A 20,900-nucleotide genomic window follows, 5' to 3' on the forward strand; every position below is an offset into this window, starting at 1 on the left:
AAATGCATCGCGCTACCATGGAAAATAATGTTGCCGTGGTCGGTGAAGTCTCTAAAAGCACAAAGGAAACCAGGTCACAGAACCTATGAAAACTCCTTGTTCTGGGAAAGTTAAAGGAAGGGCCTGAGAACCATATGCACTTGACATGGTCGCACGACCATAAGCAATGAATAACATCCTCAGGGTGGTCCTTACACAGACTACAAGTATTGTCCACAAGCACATGTTTGTATTGAAGATTGCAGTGCGTAGGTAGCGATTCACCTGAACCTCTCCACATAAAATACCTCACTTTGTTTGGCACCTGCAACTTCTAAATGCCATTACATAGCTACTTTAAACCATTCGGGTTGGATGTACCAGGTAGTGCATCATGGGAGACCATAGCCAGCAACCTATAGGCACTCCTTACTGTATAGGACCCGTCTGGAGTAAAAAGGCCATATAAGCAAATCTTCAGAGGCTTGAACACTGACCGGGATGCTTTTGATACAATTTGCTTCTGATGGGATGAAGTTTCTGTCTATAAGCTCTTCATTCCAGCTCCTTGTACCAGGGATGAAAAGATCCTGAACAACCTTCAAAGAAGGGTCTCTCTAGGGCGATACCATAAGACCACCCCCCAAATCATCAAGCCACCTGTGACCCCAAATGTTGATTGTCAAACCATTACCTATCCGCCACTAGCCCCTTTGCAAATCATTGTCCTAGCCTGCAAAATGCTTTTCCAGGCAAAGGAGCAGCGAGGGGTGATCTTAGCATTAAAGATACTTCCATTAGGAAATATTTTTGGTTGAAAAACTTTATAGAGTAAAGTGTCTTTCTCATGATACAACCTCCAAACTTGTTTCCTAAGAAGGGCATCATTAAATTGCCTAAGATCACGAAAACTCATACCTTCAAGAGATTTTAGGGAGCATAAGGTGGACCATTTAACCAATTGCATCTTCTTTGTAGTACCTTGATTGCCCCACCAAAATTTATGGATCATGGCCTCAATATCCTTGATTAATCCCATCGGTAGACAGAACACACTTATGGAATAGGTAGGGATGGATTGGACTACAGCTTTGATCATGACTTCCTTACCAGCTTGAGAAAGTAACCTTTCCTTCCAACCTTGCATTTTGGACCAAATTCTCTCTTTAATATGGTTGAAGCACGCTTTTTTCTCCCTTCCAAAAAAGGATGGTAAACTCAAATACTTCTCATAGTGTTTGATGGCCGGAACACCCAACAGTACCTTAATTTCTTCTTGCACTTCCTCCGATGTATTTCTACTAAAAAAGAGGGTGGTTTTATCTTTGTTCACTTGCTGGCTTGAAGCAACCTCATACCAATCTAGAAGCTGCTGGATTTTGGCACACTCTGCTACCTTTGACCTGCAGAAAAGAAGGCAATCGTCTATAAAGAAGAGATGGGTAATTTTAGGGCCTCTGCGACACAAGGCTAACCTCCTAATCTCTCCATCCTTTGCTGCCTTGTTTAGAAGAGCATTAAGTCCTTCCACAAGATAGGAAAAGGAAAGGAGACAGAGAATTACCTTGTCTCAACCCTCTGGATGGTTTTATAAAACCTTTAGGTTCACCATTGATTAAGATGGAATAGGTCACAGTAGAAACACATTGCATAGTCATTGCTACCTAAGACTCTTTGAAGCCCATCCTAAGAAGGATTTTTTCTAAAATAAAGTCACTCTACCCTATCGTACGCCTTACTCATATCCAGCTTCAAGGCCATATAACCCTCTTTTCCTGAACATTGGGTTTTCATATAGTGCAAAGACTCAAAAGCAATCAAGATGTTATCCGTTATAAGCCTATTTGTAGTAAAAGCACTTTGAGCTTCTGACACTATAGAATTAAGAATGGGCTTAAGTCTGTTAGCAATAACTTTACTAAGAATTTTATAGAGGACATTACATAAACTTATAAGCCTAAACTTAGAAACATTTTTAGGATTGCTAACTTTAGGAATCAAAGTAATGAAAGTGTGGTTTATGGACTTAGGGTATGTTTGGTTGGAGTGAAAACAGGGAAGATGGAAAATAAAGAAAGGAAAATAGGGTGGAAAATGACATTTTCCATTGTTTGGATGAGAGAGAGAGGGAGAGGGGGAGGGGGAGAGAAAAGTGGTGGGGTCCAGTAGTTTTCTCTCCTCCCACTTCAAAATACAATCTCTCCATATTGGAGAGAAAATTGGAGTGAAAAGTGGAAAAAATATTTAGACAAAACTGCCCCACCTCTAATTAACATTTCTGGTTTTTTTTTTTTTTGACTTTTCCAGTTTCCTTGTAAGGTTGGCTTCCTTTTTTTTTTGGTAACGTTGGCTTTTTTTTTTCTTTTTTGGTTTTGTTAGGGGATGGGTTCTTCTTCTTTTCCTTCTTTTTTTCTTATTGTTTTTTTAAGAAAACACTTGGATTATTTTTTTATGTTTTTTTTTTGGAAATGTCTACTTTCATCTATACACAATTTTTTTAAAAAGTATAATGTATTACCTTTTGTTTTATTTAAGAGGGACATGATGGTAAATTTATACAAACTTTATTTTCAACCAAACCAAAAAGTTTTCCATCCCTCCACTTTTCCATCCTCTCAACCAAACACAAATGAGGAAAACTAAAACGTTTTCTATCCTCCCACTTTTCTATTCTCTCTCTATTTTCCATTCTCTCACTTTTCCATCCTCCTAACCAAACGGACGCTTAAGGAGAGTACTCGAATTCAAGCATGAGAAGACAGCTTTCGAGATCTCCACCCCAATGTACTGCTAAAAAGTTTAATAAAAGAGAGGGGGCATTCCATTCGGCCCTGGTGCCTTAGAAGGTGCCATTTTCTTGATTGCGACCTTAACTTCCTCCATACTATACGGTTTTTGTAATTCTGCATTCAGATCATCTGTCACCACCCTTTTAACTCCTACCAAAATTCGGTCCATGTTTGAGACACCTGAAGAGGAGAAAAGCTTAGTGTAAAAGTCCACAAAAATACCCGAAATAACTTCTTCTTCAGTCTGCCATAGTCCATCCGAATCTCTAACTCCCTTAATGAAGTTCTTTCTTTTTCTTTGTGTGGCCACCCCATGAAAATATTTAGTGTTTTATCACCTTGTGCCACCCATTGAACTCTAGATCTTTGTCTCCACATTTGGCTTTCCTTCTCAAGCAGAATGTTTAGCTCTTGTCTAAGCTGAATCACCACATCATAGTTCCCACCCCTAGCAGTGGCTTCCTCTGCATGCCATAATAACTCCTTCTTGGCAATCTGATTTTTAACATTGCCAAAACGTTTTTTGCTCCAGGACTTCAACATCTTCTTTCACTTCTTCAGCTTCTTCGACACTTTGAACATCGGTGTACCTTCTTGTTGAATCTGCCACGCTCTTAAAACTGTATCACTACTACACCCGCTGTCATTGAGCCACATTTCCTCGAAACGGAATGGCTTCCGGAACCATCGTTGTGACTCATTATTTGGATTGAAAACCAAACTTATTGGGTGGTGATCAGATGAATAGCAGTGAAGATGTCGAACAGTAGCAGCTGGAAATTTCGAAACCCAATCATAGTTCGCCACACCTCTATCCAAACGTTCCCATATCACGTACTTATGCCTTCTCCCTTGCCAAGTGAATTCCGGACCGGTATGACCAAGATCAACGAACCCACAGAAATCAAGTGTGTCCCTAAAAGCTTCCATTTGAACACTAGGTCTGACCCTACCTCCTCTCTTCTCCTCGATATGGAGGATCTCGTTAAAATCGCCCATGCAACACCAAGGCAAATGTGGTTTGGCCCGCAACATGCGAAGCATACCCCAAGCTTCATCCCTATAATTTGTATTCGGCTCCCCGTAAAACCCGGTAAAATGCCAAGCATTAGCTGTACCACCATTAACTACGGCATCAATGTGGTTCTTAGAAAAACTATCTACCCATACGGCATTGTCAATCTTCCATAAAAGCGCCAATCCACCGCTTCTACCTTGACTAGATACGATGAAAAGGCCAGCATACTTAATCTTGCAACGCAACCTTTCTAACTGTTCCTTCTTTTCAGACTAGGTCTCTGACAAAAAAACAATTAGGGGATCTTGTGCCCGAATAAGGTCTTCAAGCTCTTCCACTATTCGTAGATTCCCAAGCTCACGGTAATTCCAGGCAATGCAACTCATTGATCTCGGTGGGGCTGCCCAGTAGCCTCTGCTGTTGACCGTTGAATGTTTGAGAGTACACAACATTTCTTTCCTGGGAAGAAACATGGTTCACGTCATCTGCATCCCTGCATGTTCTTTTTTTTTTTTTTTTTGAATAGGTGTAGTTTGGGCTTCACTGGGCTGACGGTCTTGAACAAGTCTTTTCCAACCACGGTCCCTCATCTCTAAATCCTGTGCCTTATACACTTGACCCATTCCTACGCCAATCTCTGGGCTAAGCCCGTAATCATTTACTTGGTTAAGGCTATTTTGGCCCACAACCTAGTCCACTTCCAAACTAGGCTCACTTATACTTGGGTCACTCACTGTAGTATCATACTTAGAGATATTGGAATCTATATCATCCAAAATTTCCTAGAAATCTGCCTCCCTAACCGAAATATTTGCCTTAATTTTCATAACCCCAAGGATCTTGGTCTCTTGACTCGTGACAGGTTGGGTTACCGGAATAACCTCATCGCCGTCGTGATCCGATTCTTGAATTTCCGTCTCTGCCTTGCGTGTGATGCCCCTTTCCTTAGCATCAGTGCTCACCTGGCTGTCATTATTCCTAGTATTACTATCCACGCCCTCTACACGAACTACAGAACACCTTATGCTATTAAATGTTGGAGCTTGAAGCCATGCCCCATACTGTCTTTCCTCATTAGTCAAAGAACAATTACTGCCAATCCAGATATCACAATCTTTGTCACTGTGGGTCATTCTACCACACCAATAATAGATGTTCGGCAAACGTTCGTACTTGAAACTAATCCAGCCGACCTCCTCATCTTGCCTCCTCATCTTTCGCCCCTTACAGAGTAGTTTAGAAGTATCAACCTTAACTCTAATCCTCATTAAACTACTGCCATCATGGTTACACCACTCATGACAACCCTTCTGTACTTTGCCAATAACCCCACTAGTCCTTGCCGCTGCTTCCTGATTCATCGCACCCACTAGGAGATCATGTAATTGAACCCAAAAGGATGTTCTGTTAAATACCAGATCCCGCACAACAACATTCCTCTCTAATCTGCACAACGAGACTAGGTATTTATTATAGCTCCAAGGTTCACCCATTAAAACCCTATCCACATTTGCTTTCTCGGAGAAGACAAATAGCACCACATGAATCCCCATGTCCTTGACCTCAAAACCCTTCTTAGTTTGCCACAATAGTTTGAACGTACGTGCTATGGCCTCCATACTCAGAACTAGGCGAGTAAAGAATTTCGCCGCTATGGAAAAACACATGTTTTAAGTACTCATGATGTAAAAAAATATGTTTGGTACCATATTTTTATAAAGGGTATGTTTGAATAGAATTTATTGCTGAAAACTGAAAACTGAAAATACTGTAGCAAAATAATTTTAAAATGTGTGAATAGTACCGCGGGACTCATTTTTAATGAAAAAGTGGTTGAAAAGTAAAATTTGTGGGTTCGTGAACAGTGTACGGATGCACTGTTCACGGAAGACAAGTCAACATCTGCGGCTGGAAAAAAAAAAAAAAAAAAGGCTTGAAACACAAAACGCAAAACGCTATTGAGTTTTAGTACGAGTATTTATTTTTTAGAAAATGTTTGTTACTTTTCTAACATGAACAATAAATTAAACTTTATTTTTGAAGTGAGAAAAAACTCTCAAGCAAAGACAACAACTCCTCCATTTCTCTGCTTCCTCTTTGTCTGGGAGACTCTTTGCTCATCCTATCTCCCTCTTAATTCACTCATCCAAACTTAAACAATCCAACTCCAACGCAACCCACAACTATTCTTATATCAAATTAATGCAACCCACAAAATAGTATTCTATGTCTTATTGAGTTTGTTAGCATTAGAAAAAATAAGTCAAAAGAAAACTAAATTTGATAAGTGAAAAATCCTATTTAAACTACGGTTATTTATTAGATACTAAAATTTTATAGAAAACAATTATATCTCATACTGTGTAAAACAAAGGAAGCCAAGAGGCAATGTGAAATTATTGAAATGAAGCCAAGAGCTACGTGGACGTAGACAAGTATTTATTTTTATCACCAACTTGGTATTAATTAAAATTTAAAAATTATAAATGAAAATTGGAATGTTTGAAGATGAACATCAATAGGGAGGGCAACTAATTTTGATAGTATCTAGTTTATCAAAAACTTAAATTTTACAAATTATTGCAGCATTAGAATAACAAGCCTTTTTTTTTTTTTTCTAAATTTTCGTTGGAAAGCCAATTTCATACTTGGATTTTCAATTTATATTAATTATATTAGTTTACACAATATACATTTTATAAATATTTTGAATTATACAAGAGGTGTAATAATTTTTTGGCACCAAAAAGTAGAAAATGTTTCTTTAGTTCATTTTTAAGATCACTACCAAAATTAAGAAAATAAGATTTTTTTGAAAAGCAACTAGAAAGATGTTAACATTGAAACAAACATAGCATAATACTAGATTCATAATACACTTATCAAACACAAAATTTAAAAGTAAAATCCACCATTTTAACATTTTTTTTTTGAGAATCATACCATTTTAACATTTAAAAGGCAAAAAACATTTTTTTTAATTAAAATTAGAGTAATGTTACATATAAAAAAAAATTGGACAAAATTTTCACACATGAGCCAACCAATAACCATTGAGACCAATTCACGAACAATCCCGCCATCGCAAGTGTCAAATTTATATCTTTAGACTTTATCTTTAAAAATTATCATACCAAACACTGGCTAAGCCTTCTTTTTGTTATACTTCTTCCCGGCAAACGGAAACAAAACCCTCTACAGTCTCTGCATTTTGTACCAAGACTTCACTCTCTTCATTTGCCTGAGGCTGACAAAAAAACAATGTCAGACTATTTCCCAGATGTTGTTTTCGTCGATATCCTCTGACGGCTGCCGGTGAAGTCACTCATCAGATTCAGGTGCGTTTCTAAGTCCTGGTTCTCTTTAATTTCCAGCCATGACTTCAACACAGATCACCACAATCGGACTCTCTCAAACACCACCAAAGACTCACCCTACCTTCTCTTTAGTCATTACGATCTAAAAATGAAGAAAGTGCGCTTCGCTTTGCTCTCTTCTGATGACCCATTCCCTCTTAACCATTTTTCCAAACACTTAGACCGCAGGCTGAAGCTGGGTGTCAGAGGTCGGCGTATTCTTATGAAACAAGCGGAAAAGAGAGGGTTTTTCGCATACCCATCAGATTTTGTAGAGTTACCTTGCCCATACCAGAGCCCTAGGAACAAATTGTTCATAGCTGGTTCATGTAATGGCCTAGTTTGTCTGGAGGATGTTGCTCCCAGTGGCGACCATGCCATTTTTCTAATTCTCTGGAACCCTTCTATTCTTAAAGCCATATCCCTTCCAAGCCCTGGGCCAAAATGGGCAATTAGCCACATTTATGGAAGAATATAGTTAGTAGGCACAATTTAGAAACTAAATATAATACTAACCTCTCGACTTTTAGAGAGTCGAGTTTGGAAGTAAAATCGACTCTCTGAGACTCGATTTTCATAGTCTATCACATCTGACGTGGCATTTTATCCACGTGGACTCCACCTGAAAATCGAGTATCTGACACTCGATTTATATGTTCCACTTTGTTTTTTCTTATTCTCCTTCTCCTTCCTTTTTCATCGAAGCATTTGTTCATCTCCTTCCTGCCTCAGCCACCACAGCCCATCGCCGTCAACCCAGACCCAGGCGGCGCGACCCAGGCGCGAGACCCAGGTCGCGACCCAGGCCGCGACCCAGGTCGCGATCCAGGTCGCGCGCCTGGCCGCGACCCTGGTCGCGCTCCTGGTCTCGCGCCTGGCCGCGACCCAGGTCACGCGCCTGGGGCTCGCGCCTGGCCGCGACCCAGGTCGCGCGACCAGGAGCGCGACCCAGGCGCACGACCAGGCCGCGCAACCCACAGTGTTTGGGATCTCTGATTTTTTTTTTTTTGAGGTGAGAGCAAAAATTGTTTTGGTTTATAAATCGACTCTATAAGACTCGATTTTCAGGTGGAGTCTACGTGGATAAAATGCCACATCAGATGTGATAAACCATGGAAATCGAGTCTTTGATACTCGATTTTGGCCTCCAAAATCGACTCTCTTAGAGTCGAGATGTTAGTATTATATTTAGTTTCCAAACTGTGCCTACTAACTATATTCTTCCATAACTATGGCTAATTGCCCATTTTGGCCCAAGCCCTGTTGTTAATGTCCCACTTTTTTTTGAGGCTGTGGACCATCTTGGGTTTGGCTATGACCCCATAACTGATGATTACAAAATAGTGAGACTTGTGTAACTTCAAGGTGGCTTTAGTCATAATGATCATGAAAGAAATCCACCCATAGTTCAAATTTATACGCTTCACACTGGTGCGTGGCGCACTATTCCCGGCCATGATTCTCGGTTTACTATTGTAGAGCAGACTGAGCAGTTCTCTTCGGTGTTTGTGAATGGGTCGGTCCACTGGTTCGTGGAGGACGACGATGCCGTCGATTTTATGGTATGCAATATGATCATCTCATTTGACATAAAGGATGAGGTTTTTCATGAAATGGCTGTGCCTAAGAGTTTTGAAAGAAGGTGGGATTTGAACATGAAGGTCGCGGTGGTTGGTGGGTTGCTTGCACTTGTCCCCTGTAACTATGATCCAGATTTTTCAGATCCCTGTTACTCAGTTTGGGTGATGAAAGAGTATGAAGTAGTGGAATCTTGGACCAAACTATATGATATTAAGGTTGGCGAAGGATTAGAGAGTGTGGTAGGTTTTACAAAGAATGGTGAAGTTCTAGTGAGTATGGCTGGAAAGTTGCTGTCTTTCAATCCCAGTAGCCAACGAACTTTGAATGTTCACATTCATTCTGAATATGCATCATTTTATTTGGATACTTACATGGAGAGCCTTGTCCTATTGAATGTGGAAGATGGTGTTTTGCGAAAGCAGGAAAATTCACCGAGTACTAGTAAGGGAAGAGGTGAACATGAAGAAAAAGGCAAGATGAGGTATGCTAATTTTGCTTTGTTGTATTAGCAGTAACACAATATTGAGTTTTCCACAAGTTTTTGTTCTGGTCTTGGGCTATGTTTTTGAGACTGATGGGCTTATTGATAATCAACATAGAACACATATGGAATCATAATTGAGTTGATTATAATTTTTGTTGATAATTGAGTCGATTACTGTGATAACCTTGCATCTTATAAGATTAAAACAACAAATTATGAAGGGCCCAACAGTGTCTTCATCTTCATTTCCTCAATGAGTATCCCTTTTCTATTGTTAACATTGGCATATGCCGTCTCTTAAATGGGTTTACTTTCTTTCGAGGTTGGGGTCAGTTTTAAGCAAGCAGGAAAAGGTGCTATCAACACAAGTTCTGTAATTATTTTTAATAGTTGGTTACATCTTTGTTTATTATTGACAGATGTTGTCCGTTTTATTGTATTTTTGCCTTCGCCCATTGGGGTGAAGGCAACTCCACTCTTGTTATGTTTTCACACTCTTGAAGCCTTTGTGTTGGATTTTCCCTAAAACTTGATTAAAGAGTATGTAAGGCTATGTTTGGTTTACTAATTTCCATCACTCAATTCCTAAATTTGTAGGCCTGTGCCACCTCAAGTTTGCTTGTTTGGTTTACTTTTTGTTCTCAATTCCCATAACTTATTACTTAAAAAATTGAGTTAAAATCATGGAAACTGAGAGCACATTTTGTGAGTTTTCCGGTTATAAGAAGTAAGAACTAAGTTACAGTGGCAAGCTTGGAAAAAAAAAAAATCAAACCACTGGGACACACTCATGACTTGCCTCTATCAAGTTAGACCACACTTAGGAGCCCCAATGACTCTTTTGGAGTTGCTGAAAACGTAGTGAAGTCTCATTACTCCAAGCACACACACTCTACTCACCTTAGAGGACTTTCGCCTTGCTCATCGCACACACAAATTAGAAATCTCATCTCTCTCTGGGTCTTGCATCCAAAGAAGGGCTCCTCCCTTCGATCTCTCAGTCTATCGGTCTCTCGGTCCTCCCTATCAAGCTCTCTTTGATCTCTTGGTCTCTCATCTCTCTCAACTGCAGTGTTTTCGGACATAGTTTAGGTGAACACAAATCTCTCTCTCTCTTTAATTTCTTACTCGCCCTCAATTTCTGAAATCGGAGATCTGTTGCTCTATCTAATTTCTTGATTCTTATTTTGATAATTTCTTTTTGGGGTTTCTTTCTGTTAGCTCCTTGTGCTTTAACTTTAAGGCTCCTTAAAAGTTCTTTATTTGAAGTTTATGCTTTTAGTTTTCATTATATTTTCCCCTTGTGATCAACTACTGGTTTGTTTAATTTTTTCCTTTTGTTTTGGTTCTCTCCTTTTCTTTTTTTTTGTAACACCATATGAGGGAAGCAATAGGTAGCTGTATGTTGGAGTGCCAGAAATGTTTTTATGTTGCTTATGAGTTGCAAGATAAAACCAAGCTTACTTTAATTAAGCCATGTAGTTGAAAGGGGAAAGGGAAGATGGCCATATAGTTGTATGAGGCCAATTATTGTTGTTGTTTTTTTTTTTTTTGATAACCAATTATTGTTGTATTTCTTGATGTCCTGCCCTTTGAAGAATCGAAATAGACTAATACCCCAGCACTTCTTTCAGCTGTATCTTACACTTGGCTTATTAATGATCAGAAAAATGGAATTTAACAAAAGAATCTGGGTGATCTATTGGTTTACTGAATAATCTTTTTTTTTTTTTTTTCACTTTTCTTGTTCTTTGTTTTTTGTCTAGTGATAACACTTACTAATTCTCAAAAAAATGGCATGCCCACGTACTTAGGGTAATGTTGTTTAAAAACTGAAAATTGTTATTTAAAAACACAAACCAAACACCCCCTAATTTGTGTGTTTTTGTCATAGAGAATGAGCTTGTGCAGATTAAAAGAACTGAAATAACAATTCACAGAGAATTATAGTGAAAGAGGAACTGGTAATTGATAGAGAAAAGAAGAAAGCAAAACAGGAGAAATTGGGCAAAAATAAAATACTAACTTTGAATAAGGGACCTGATGTATTATTTACAAGAACACGTAGAAGGCACGTATAAAGTTGTTAGCAATAAGCAATAAGCAATAAGCAATAAGCATGCAACACATGATTTGGAAAAGGACCATTGTCAATGAAGTCCTGTTAAAATTTGATTAAAACTTTAGTCTTTTTAGGTCATACATGGTGAGTGGTTAACTAATTGTGTGCTTCATGTCATTTACAGCTTTGGTATAGTTTTACAACGTTAAATATACTTCTTGAAATACAGGTACTTTTAGGAAATATTGTCATAGCTATTTACAACTTTTATTGTCAGGTAAAATCCAAAAAAAAGGACTTTCATTGTAGGGCCGTACTATCTTCCAAAAGCTGATTTCCTCTGTTTTAAGCTTGGTTAATGTACTAACCAAATAAAAATTTGTCAAAATTTCAGAACACTTTCTTTTGACTTACCAACTATGAAAGGAGGGGTTTTGTAACAACTAAACAAAATTGTTTGATTAATGGTTATTTCATATGACAAAATGCTGTAAAAGGAATTGTGGCCCATGATTTACTCTTCCACTAAAATAATATCACCAATCCTTATATTTATATTGATGAAATCTCAGCCATATAATGTTAAATAGATTTTTATGATCATATGTGAATACAAATGACCATTATAGTTAAATGTGGAGAACATCATAAGATCCAAATCAAGATTTGTCCTTTTTGTTTTGTCCATACAATTGATAGGGATCCTTAATTTGTGTGTTTTTGTCCAGCTCCTTTTTTCCCATTCTGGGATGTTCCGTTATTTATTTCTTCCTTCTTGTTACTTGCATGGAGCTTGTATTTTAATGGAATTATCAGGGTTAATGATGGCTTTGATGGCTATGCCCTGTTTTAGTTTTCCCTCTTTGTGATCAATCTAGGATTTTTCCACACATGAACTTTACGTGGTTTTGAGTTTCAATAAGGTTTAATGCCACAACAAATTTCACGGTAATTGGCTTATCATTTAAATAAATTTGTGATGTTTATAAATTTTTACTGTACTCTTTTTTTTTTTTCCCCTATTAGTTGATTTAAGAATAATTACAAAATAAAAAGGGAAAAGGTTTATCGTCTCTTTTACTGCTATGTATAAGTCTGTTTGGTAGGTTTTTTTTTTTTTTTTCCTCAAAGGATTACAGAGACCACAATTTAATGTTTGCATTCCTTTTGTGTATACATATAGCATTATATACATTAATTTTCTTCTTTAGAGCAGAGAGTATCATCTCTGGATTGTGCGGCATCATTTTAAGTACTCGGATTTCGAGAGAGAAATCAAATGCACATGGTTATGTTGTCATTGTCCATGGTGAGTTCTCACATGATTGTCTATGTGGTTGTTGTGACGTTCTAATGACCATGTGGGATATCTGTATTAGATGACACATGAATCACAGGATGCAGATGAGAAAATGTGGCCTCCCCCATATAGAACAGATTTTTATTGACATTATGTTGGAAGAACAAGTCAGAGAATATGGAACATACTTTTTTTAAGGGGCCTGTTTAGGAATCAGTCACAAGAGCTCTTAATGCTCAGACTGGGAATTTCGTCACCAAGAAAGTCATTCAAAAGCATAATGGGCTTAGGCAAAAACAATGCAAGTGGTCTCTATTGTTGAATCATACAGGGTTGGGGTGGGATGAGATACAAACAACACAAGATTGTTATTGGCACTGATGAGGTGTGGGTGAATGTGGTTGTGATAAGTTCATTACTGCATTTGGTATTTGCATATCCTGGTGTATATCATTTAAATCTTTGTCAATTACCTGTTTTTTGACCTAGTCTTACACATTTTTTGTTGTAGGTAAAATCCTAAAGCATCAAACTTATGGGAGTTGGGATGTTCGAATGCCCTTCAAATTTCTTCAAACACACCAGCCCCAAACAGGGAGGATGAGCGTGCCCTAGATGAGGAATTTGCCAATGATGGTGTTCCTATTCACTTGGATAATGATGGTTGCTACACTCCAAACATGGACATAGTACCTCAGACTGTGAATGATACTAATATTGAGAACCAAATCCAACATGCTAAAAAACGTCCCATGCAAGATACAAATGGCAAGGGGAAGAAGGTTGCCAAGAAAGGGGATAAGATAAATGAGGTGACTACGAATCTAAAGGAATACACTGCAATGACAACAGAAAGGTTTCATGCTAGAAGGGGAAAGGCAAGCGGTAGCTTTGAGCATTTTGCTCAATCGGTAGGTGGTGGTGATCCTTACTCCCTATCGAAAGCTATTGAGGTCCTAAATCAGTACGAATACCTTGATGACTACTCGTATGTTAAGGTCTCCAAGGCTCTTCAACAGAAAGAGGATAGGCTGGTGTTCATGGGTATGCCGGAGCATAGGAGGAAGGCATGGATGCAGAAAATTGCGCACCCGAAGGATTGATTGCATTTGTTGTTGTTTGGTTATGTAATTTGGTTTTCATGGATTTAGATGTACTGTTTAAAACATGTGTGTTGTTTCTTGAACAAACTTGGATTGTTGCTTATTTTCTTGCTAAGTTGAACACTTATATATTTATGTTATTTGTTGCTAAATGTAGTGAACTTTGCGCGTTGGTTTGTCATGTTCATTTGCCGTTATGTATATTTGCCGTTATGTATATTAGGAAGTGATTTTATAATTCTTGAATAAACTTGGATTTTTGTTTGTTTGTTGGATTGGAAACGCTTTTATATTTATTTTATTTGTTGCTAAATGTAGTGAACTTTGTGCATTGGTTTGTCATGTTCATTTGTTGTTGTGTATATTTGTATCTATGTATATTAGGAAGTGAGTTTATAATTCATGTCATCTATACATTTTACATTATTACAATAAATACTGCCTATCAAGACTTAAAACATATAAGAAAAAGCAATTTTATCAAGAAACATTATGCGGAGAAGGTGACAAAATTGTTAATCAAGCAACTCATTCTTCTACACAAACCTCTAGTCCCAATTCATCACCAGGATAGACTAAAGTGGACTGGAATGAACTGAAGTGGACCAAATGGACTAATGTGGATTGAATTTACATTTACAATCACGTTTCTGTACATAGACCTTATGTAATCGAACTAATTGTCAATTTAAAATGTACTATCAAAGAGGTTTACAAGATAAATTTAGGCTTACATAACCACACCTCCATTTGATATTTACTCATATTCAGAGTTCATGCTAATATCCATGGGTTCTAATTAGTACAACCCGTCCGTTTATAAAATACAAAGGCCTAGTTTAAATTATTGCTACATGGATTACGGAAATAGAAGCATGACATACACAATTACTGCAACCCCTCTAAATATGAAGCTCTTTTAGCCTTGCATTAATTTGGACCATATCATGCAAGGTTTTCATTTCTCTCTAATTAGATGAAACTCACTTGACAATTCCTCAGGATCATCCCTACTTGCGAAAGTGGAAGGCGCATTGATGGGGGCAAACACCATTCAAAGAAATGACATTTCCTTTCGTCACAACTGTAGTAGAGCTTGTGCTTGTTCATTGCGGTTTCGAAGGGCTTTATAGATGCTCTAACACCATGGTGGCATCTAACATCGCGGAATCTAATTACATCATATATGCCTTCATTAACACTTAACAGTTATCAGGACATCTGCAAAAATACTTCATGTTTCAACCTCCATACTCCATAGTGTAATCAAATTCTCTCTTGAGAGGAGATCACACATAATTTAAACTATAAAAAAAAAAAAAATGCAAAACCAGTACACCTAATATGAGAATACTTGTTCCACCTATTGACAAACAGATAAGATCACCAACCTCCTCCAAGCAAGACTTACAGAAAGAACTTTCTTGATTAGTACTTACTTCATAGAAATATTTAGGCAATAATAAATAAAAATGAAGAAAATATATATCTTCTTGTTTTGCTAAATTTCAAGTACGAAGTAGTAGGGTACTGCACCTATTATCAAATGGCTAAGGTTGGAGTTATTTGTTTGTTCAAGGCACTGAACCATTCTCTTTCTTATTATTATTATTATTATTATTATTGTTATTATTATTATTATTATTATTATTATTATTTTGTCAGTTATAAAAGAGGAACCTAGTACGCACAAAATATTATACCATAACATGCCATACCTATCTGTTTTTAACCAAAGCCCCCCAGAACCTTTTATTTGTTATTGCCTGATCGGTAGCAAAGAGAGAGCTGAGAAACACAACACAATGTTCTATCTGATATGTTAATTTTCTTGTGTAAGCGCATAAACAGAACAATGACTATTTTAAAATAAGTGACATCTGCTTTGGCATTTATTTTTTTACTCATTATTATTAAAAAAAAAAATAGACAATATATTATGGAGAGAATGAAGGCTGAAATCTCCTCCAACACCCACACCCCCCCCCCCCCCCCCAAACAATTGATGCGAATTGTAACAAACAATCCAATCACCTTTTCATCCCACCAATCAAGATCCATCAACAAAGTCTACAAAACCTCTACAAAAATCCAAAGGAATATGTGGGACTAATGATCCATTTGAATTGATGGGGAGGGAGGGAGAGCAGAGTAGAGTTGGCCCAAAATTAGCTTATTTTCAGCCAACTCTACTCACTCCCCTCTACTCCACTCCTCCCCTCATTCCAAACGGGCCCTAAATGATGCTATAATCACATAACCATACCATCCTATCTATGGTAATGACTCAAATTCTTTGTTTTTGTTTATTGCATGGCCTCCGGCTGATACGCGCACACACACATTGGTGTTGCTAGTTTCTGATGATCTTGATTATATTGCAGCAAAAGGCCAGCTGAAAATGAGTCCGAGAAAGCTCAATATGGTAACTAGACCATCTCTTCAACAACCAATTTAGTCCCTGAACCCACACAAAAGCAAGTTGCATTTTGGAAAAACATAGGCCACTAGAGAGAGGAGAGGACTATACCATACTGCAAGCACTGTTCACCATCGACATGTTTAAAATTGTTATTCTCATCAATTTGTGGCGTTGGTGGCACTTTACGATATAGGCAATTTGAGACAAAATGAAATTTTCATATGTTTGGGAGTTAATAGTTTACAAAGAAATGGAATAAAATTTGTAGAATATAAAACAAAGTAAAGAAATTATATATTAAGTAGAATGCACATAAAACCCCCCTCAAATTTGAGTAGTTGCAGTTACACTTCATGTATCTTTATTTTAACCAATTTACTACTGAAACTTCACATATGTGCCAAATATCTCCGAACATCGTCCAAGAAGCTAACATCCTAGTCATGTAACACACAAATGGATTGGAATTGGTGGGTTTCAAATTCTAGTTTCAATCAATGTAGTTGAGTTGAGTAAGGTAAACAATTGTTAGCAGCATTTGAGGGGAGAGCTTATCACTATGAATGTGATTGCAATTTTGAGGATGAAGGAAAATATTACTTATAAGAGATTTTTTTTTTCCTTTCTTTTAGGGATTAAAAACATTACTAGATTTCCTATAGGGGCTAGTTGTTCCCAAGTGATTTTATGTTGGACTAGATTTTTTTTTTACCATGTTCTTAGAGCTCTTTTTTTTTTTTTTTTTTCCTATTAAATGTCTATTCTATTTGTATATTTGTATTTTCCCTATTCTATTTGCAAATTACCGAAGCATGTGTAAAAAATAAAAATCTAAAAGATAATTGAGGGATGCTTTTTCATAATTTGCTAAATAGCACAAACTCTATTTCCAAGTAATATTGGCTCCACTGCTTACGAGTTGCTTGGAACTCGAGTTTGACAAACTCGGGGCCCGTTTGTTACCATTGTTTAAACAACATTGTACGTATTTTTACACACTTTTTTAACTACACGTATTTCCAAAAAATACAAACAACGTTATTAAAACAACATCATCAAACGGGCCCTCGATATCTCAAACTCAAGTTCCAAAAAATATACTACATAACTAATTTGTCATGATGCGTTTTTGCTAAAATTGTGCCATTTGGCAGATTTAGCCCTCATTTCTAGGTCTAAATTCAAAAACTTAGCCAGTGTCATGCCTGGTTGTGCCTACAGTCAAAATAGATATAAAGGTACCACTTGAATACTTGATCAATTTCATGTTTCAGCACTTCTTTAGAAAGTTCAATCAATTAAATTAGCTGTTTAGTGCCTATCACCTCACCGCAAAGGCAGATGACGTTGGGCTGCAATTTTAGTTGAAAACCAATCTTGCATAAGAATCAAGGCAAACCACAGAAGATTCCCAACTGAAGAAAACATCTGATTTTGACATAATTCCGATAGGATAGGTGGACACAATCATTATATTAGATCAAAGTAGAGGAAGTAAAAAAGTAATACCTAATAAACTGTTCAAACAAGCTTAAAAGTAGCTAATTGTTTGAGTGTCCTAAAGATAGTCAAAACTACGGGATACAAAAGGGGTACAAAAGTGGGCTGCCCAATTGATCTAAGTGATCAGCACACCTATTGGCTTCTCTGCATATATGCTTCACAAAACCATGTCAGTTCGTAGCAAGTAATTTCCTGCAATCAAAAACCAAAGTGTTGTAACATGGCAGGATTTGTGAATGATTAGTTAGAAAATTATATACCTGAAGATAGTCAATTTCAAGAAAAAATTGGGAAAACCAAGTTCCAAGCTAGAATTAAGCCTTCCCTAACTGCCCTAATTCCGCAATAATGCAAGTTGAATGTCCTAAATTTATAGAAAAATTTATTATCCAATGGCCAAAGTGATCTCTAATAATGGTGTGAAGAGAATTAATATCACATGCACAATAATAGAAGTCTAAAGCATGTTGAATGATAGCGTGCATTATATCGCATCAAGAATCCAAATTAGTTTCTAAATATTCTACATCATGGTGTCCACTGTAGCCCCAAGTTATTGCATGTGTTACGCATCTAATCTTTACTCAAATAAAAAATAGGCTACAGAATGAACTACTAGATGGAAATAGAACAACAGAATTTGTGTGTAACATACTGGAAGTTTTACATTCTATAGTCTTTTTCATTTTTCACATAATACAAACTAAGCTTGAGCAAAACTACCCCTGCAATTTGCCAATGGGCTCTAGCTCAAGTGGCACTTCCTCTTACAAGTGCTAGGAGGAGGGTGAAGTCATGGATTCATAAGAAATAGCAGCACAACAATTTTCTTTCATATAGTATTATGACTTAACCATGGTAAATTGAGCTTCTGCAAATTTTCATTAATCCATGAACAGGATCTATATAGACACATAAAGCCATGGACTGATACACCTCAATCAGAAAAGAATCAATTAATCAAAGTCCAGTGAAAAAAAAGGGGGTGGGGGGAAGGCATTTGATAAAAACACTATATTTTTGCCACAGTATCCCCAGGCATATCACATTACTCTTAATCTAATTTTTAGGGAAAATTTCAACACAAATGATGCAAGAGCGTGAAAAATTAACAAGTGTGGACTCACCTCCACCCCAACCCTAATAAGAAGGAAAAATAAAATTAAAAAGACAACACCTGTCAATGATAAGCAAAGAAGTAACTAACTACTATAAATAATTACAGGACTCGTTTGTCAATAGTTTACCTTTTCCTGCTTTCTTAAAACTGACCCCAACCTGGGAACACAGTAAACTAATGTGAGAGACTACAGAATGCCAATTTTTATAATAGAAAAGAGATATCAAGTGAGGAAATGAAGATGAATACACAACTGGGCCCCTTTTAAAATTTTCTATTATATAAGATGCAAAGCTACCAAAGTAATCCAGTCACTTAGCAACAGCAAATCTAATTAGGATTTCATGAGTTTTATGCTGATTATCTGCAGATAAGTCAATCACAAAAATATATGCCACTACCGAAAACAGAAAATTGTGGAGAACTCAATATTGTATTGGTGCTTATACAACAATGCCAAACTAGCATAATGTAAGAAAGAAAAAAAGTAGCATAATGTATCTTGCCTTTTACTTCCTATTAATCTTTGTCCTTACTAGCACTAGACGAATCCTCCTGCCTTCCCAAAGCACCATCTTCCACATTTAGTAGAACAAGGCTATCCATATGAGTATCCAAATAAAGCGAAGCTGGTTGGGCATAGATGTGAGGATTCAAAGTCCTTCGGCTACTGGGATTGTAAAACAGCAACTTTCCATCCTTGGTCACTAGAGCTTCACCATTGTTTGTAAAACCGACCACCCTCCCTAATCCTTCCCCAACATCAATATCAAATATCTTAGTCCAAGATTCCGCTACTCCATACTCTTTCATCACCCACACTGAGTACTGCTCTACTCCTAAATTCCTTCTGTTCCACGGGATAAGCGCAAGCGACCCACCAAGCACCGCGAGATTCATGTTCAAATCATACACTAATTCTACACACTTAGGCACTGCCATTTCATGAAAAATCTCATCCCCTAAATGGAATGTGAAGATCCCATTATGAAACGTATCATCATCATCGGAATCAAATCTGATATTTTTTTCAGTTTCCGCGAGCCAGTGGACCGAACCATTCACAAACACCGACTCAGACTGCTGTACAATTTGAAACTGAGAACCAGGGTCGGGAATAGTACGCCACGCACCAGTGCTAAGCGAAAAAATGTGAATCAAAGGTGAAATCTTTTCCATAGTATGTTGATTACCCCAACCATAAAGGTAAACAATTCTCACTAATTTGTAATCGTCGGTAATGGGGTCATAGCCGAACCCAACATGCTCCATAGGCAAATAGGAAAATGGGAATTTCACGGCAGGTCTCGGTAGGTATATTGCTTTACGAATAGAAGGGTTCCAGAGAATTGGAACAATGTCATAGTCGGTGCTACTGAGAGTAGCATCCAGTAGACAAACAATGCCGTTCGATGAACCAACAATGTCAATGATATCGTTTTCCAAGTGCTTGAATGGGAAATGCAATTCTATGAAATCTGATGGATATGCGAAAAACCCTCTCTCTTTCATTTGTTTCTTAAGAACAAGCCGATTGGGAGGGCCTGGGTTTGGGTCGCTGTTGCTGACACTCAGGTTCAGCCTGCAGTGTAGGTGTTTCGAAAAATGCTTGCGAGGGAATGGGTCATCGGAAGAGAGCAAAGCGAAGTGCTCTTTCCCCATTTTTTCATCGTAATGACGAAAGAGAAGGTAGGGTGGGTCTTTGGTGTTTGAGAGAGTCCGATTGAGGTGCATTGCGATGAAGTCATGGCTTGTGATTGAAGAGAACCAGGCCTTAGAAACGGACCTGAATCTGATGAGTGACTTCACCGGAAGCCGTGAGAGGATTTCGAGGATAACAACGTCTGGGAGATAGTCGGACATTGTATTTTATATTTTCCCTGCCTATTGAAGAGAGTGAAGTCGGACCAATAGCCACTGAGAGAGAGACGGCGCGAGAGAGGGTTTTGTTTCAGGAGTGGGGGGACTAAAGGTTAGTAAGAATTAGGGCCAAAATGGGCATTTGATCTTTTTGCCAAAAAAATTTGTAGTAAAATGCCCTATTCTGATATTATCTAGTAAAATGACCATGTTCTTAAACTATCTAAAAAAATGCTTCTGAAACTATCGAGTAAAATGTCTCTGTTTTGAAACTTAATTTTTAAAAAATCGAGTAGTGTGAGAATTTTTACATAGAACTCGAG

The 20,900-nt window shown here is 37.6% G+C and overlaps 1 protein-coding gene and 1 pseudogene across 2 annotated transcripts; one reads left to right on the forward strand and one right to left on the reverse strand.

Moving 5' to 3' along the window:
• The first annotated feature begins 7,047 nt into the window (after nt 1-7,047).
• On the forward strand, nt 7,048-13,940 carry LOC142637930 (F-box/kelch-repeat protein At3g06240-like; annotated as a pseudogene).
• A 3,591-nt stretch (nt 13,941-17,531) lies between these two features.
• On the reverse strand, nt 17,532-20,659 carry LOC142638959 (F-box/kelch-repeat protein At3g06240-like). Of its 2 annotated transcripts, XM_075813034.1 has the most exons (3): nt 19,224-20,659; nt 18,845-18,875; nt 17,532-17,789 (listed from the first exon to the last, which is right to left on the reverse strand). In XM_075813034.1, exon 1 carries the CDS (start codon nt 20,578-20,580, stop codon nt 19,237-19,239), a length of 1,344 nt encoding a protein of 447 aa, XP_075669149.1. In that variant the 5' UTR covers nt 20,581-20,659; the 3' UTR covers nt 17,532-17,789; nt 18,845-18,875; nt 19,224-19,236. The 2 variants fall into 2 exon arrangements, with proteins under 2 accessions (XP_075669149.1, XP_075669150.1); XM_075813035.1 differs by lacking the exon at nt 18,845-18,875.
• Between the last annotated feature and the right edge of the window lie 241 nt (nt 20,660-20,900).

This window comes from Castanea sativa, chromosome 6, assembly GCF_040712315.1.
Source record: "Castanea sativa cultivar Marrone di Chiusa Pesio chromosome 6, ASM4071231v1".
Lineage (NCBI taxonomy): Eukaryota > Viridiplantae > Streptophyta > Magnoliopsida > Fagales > Fagaceae > Castanea > Castanea sativa.

What these genes read in the sequence shown, in the direction of transcription:
- LOC142638959 (XM_075813035.1), bottom strand. Translation starts at nt 20,580, where the DNA reads ATGTCCGACTATCTCCCAGACGTTGTTATCCTCGAAATCCTCTCACGG.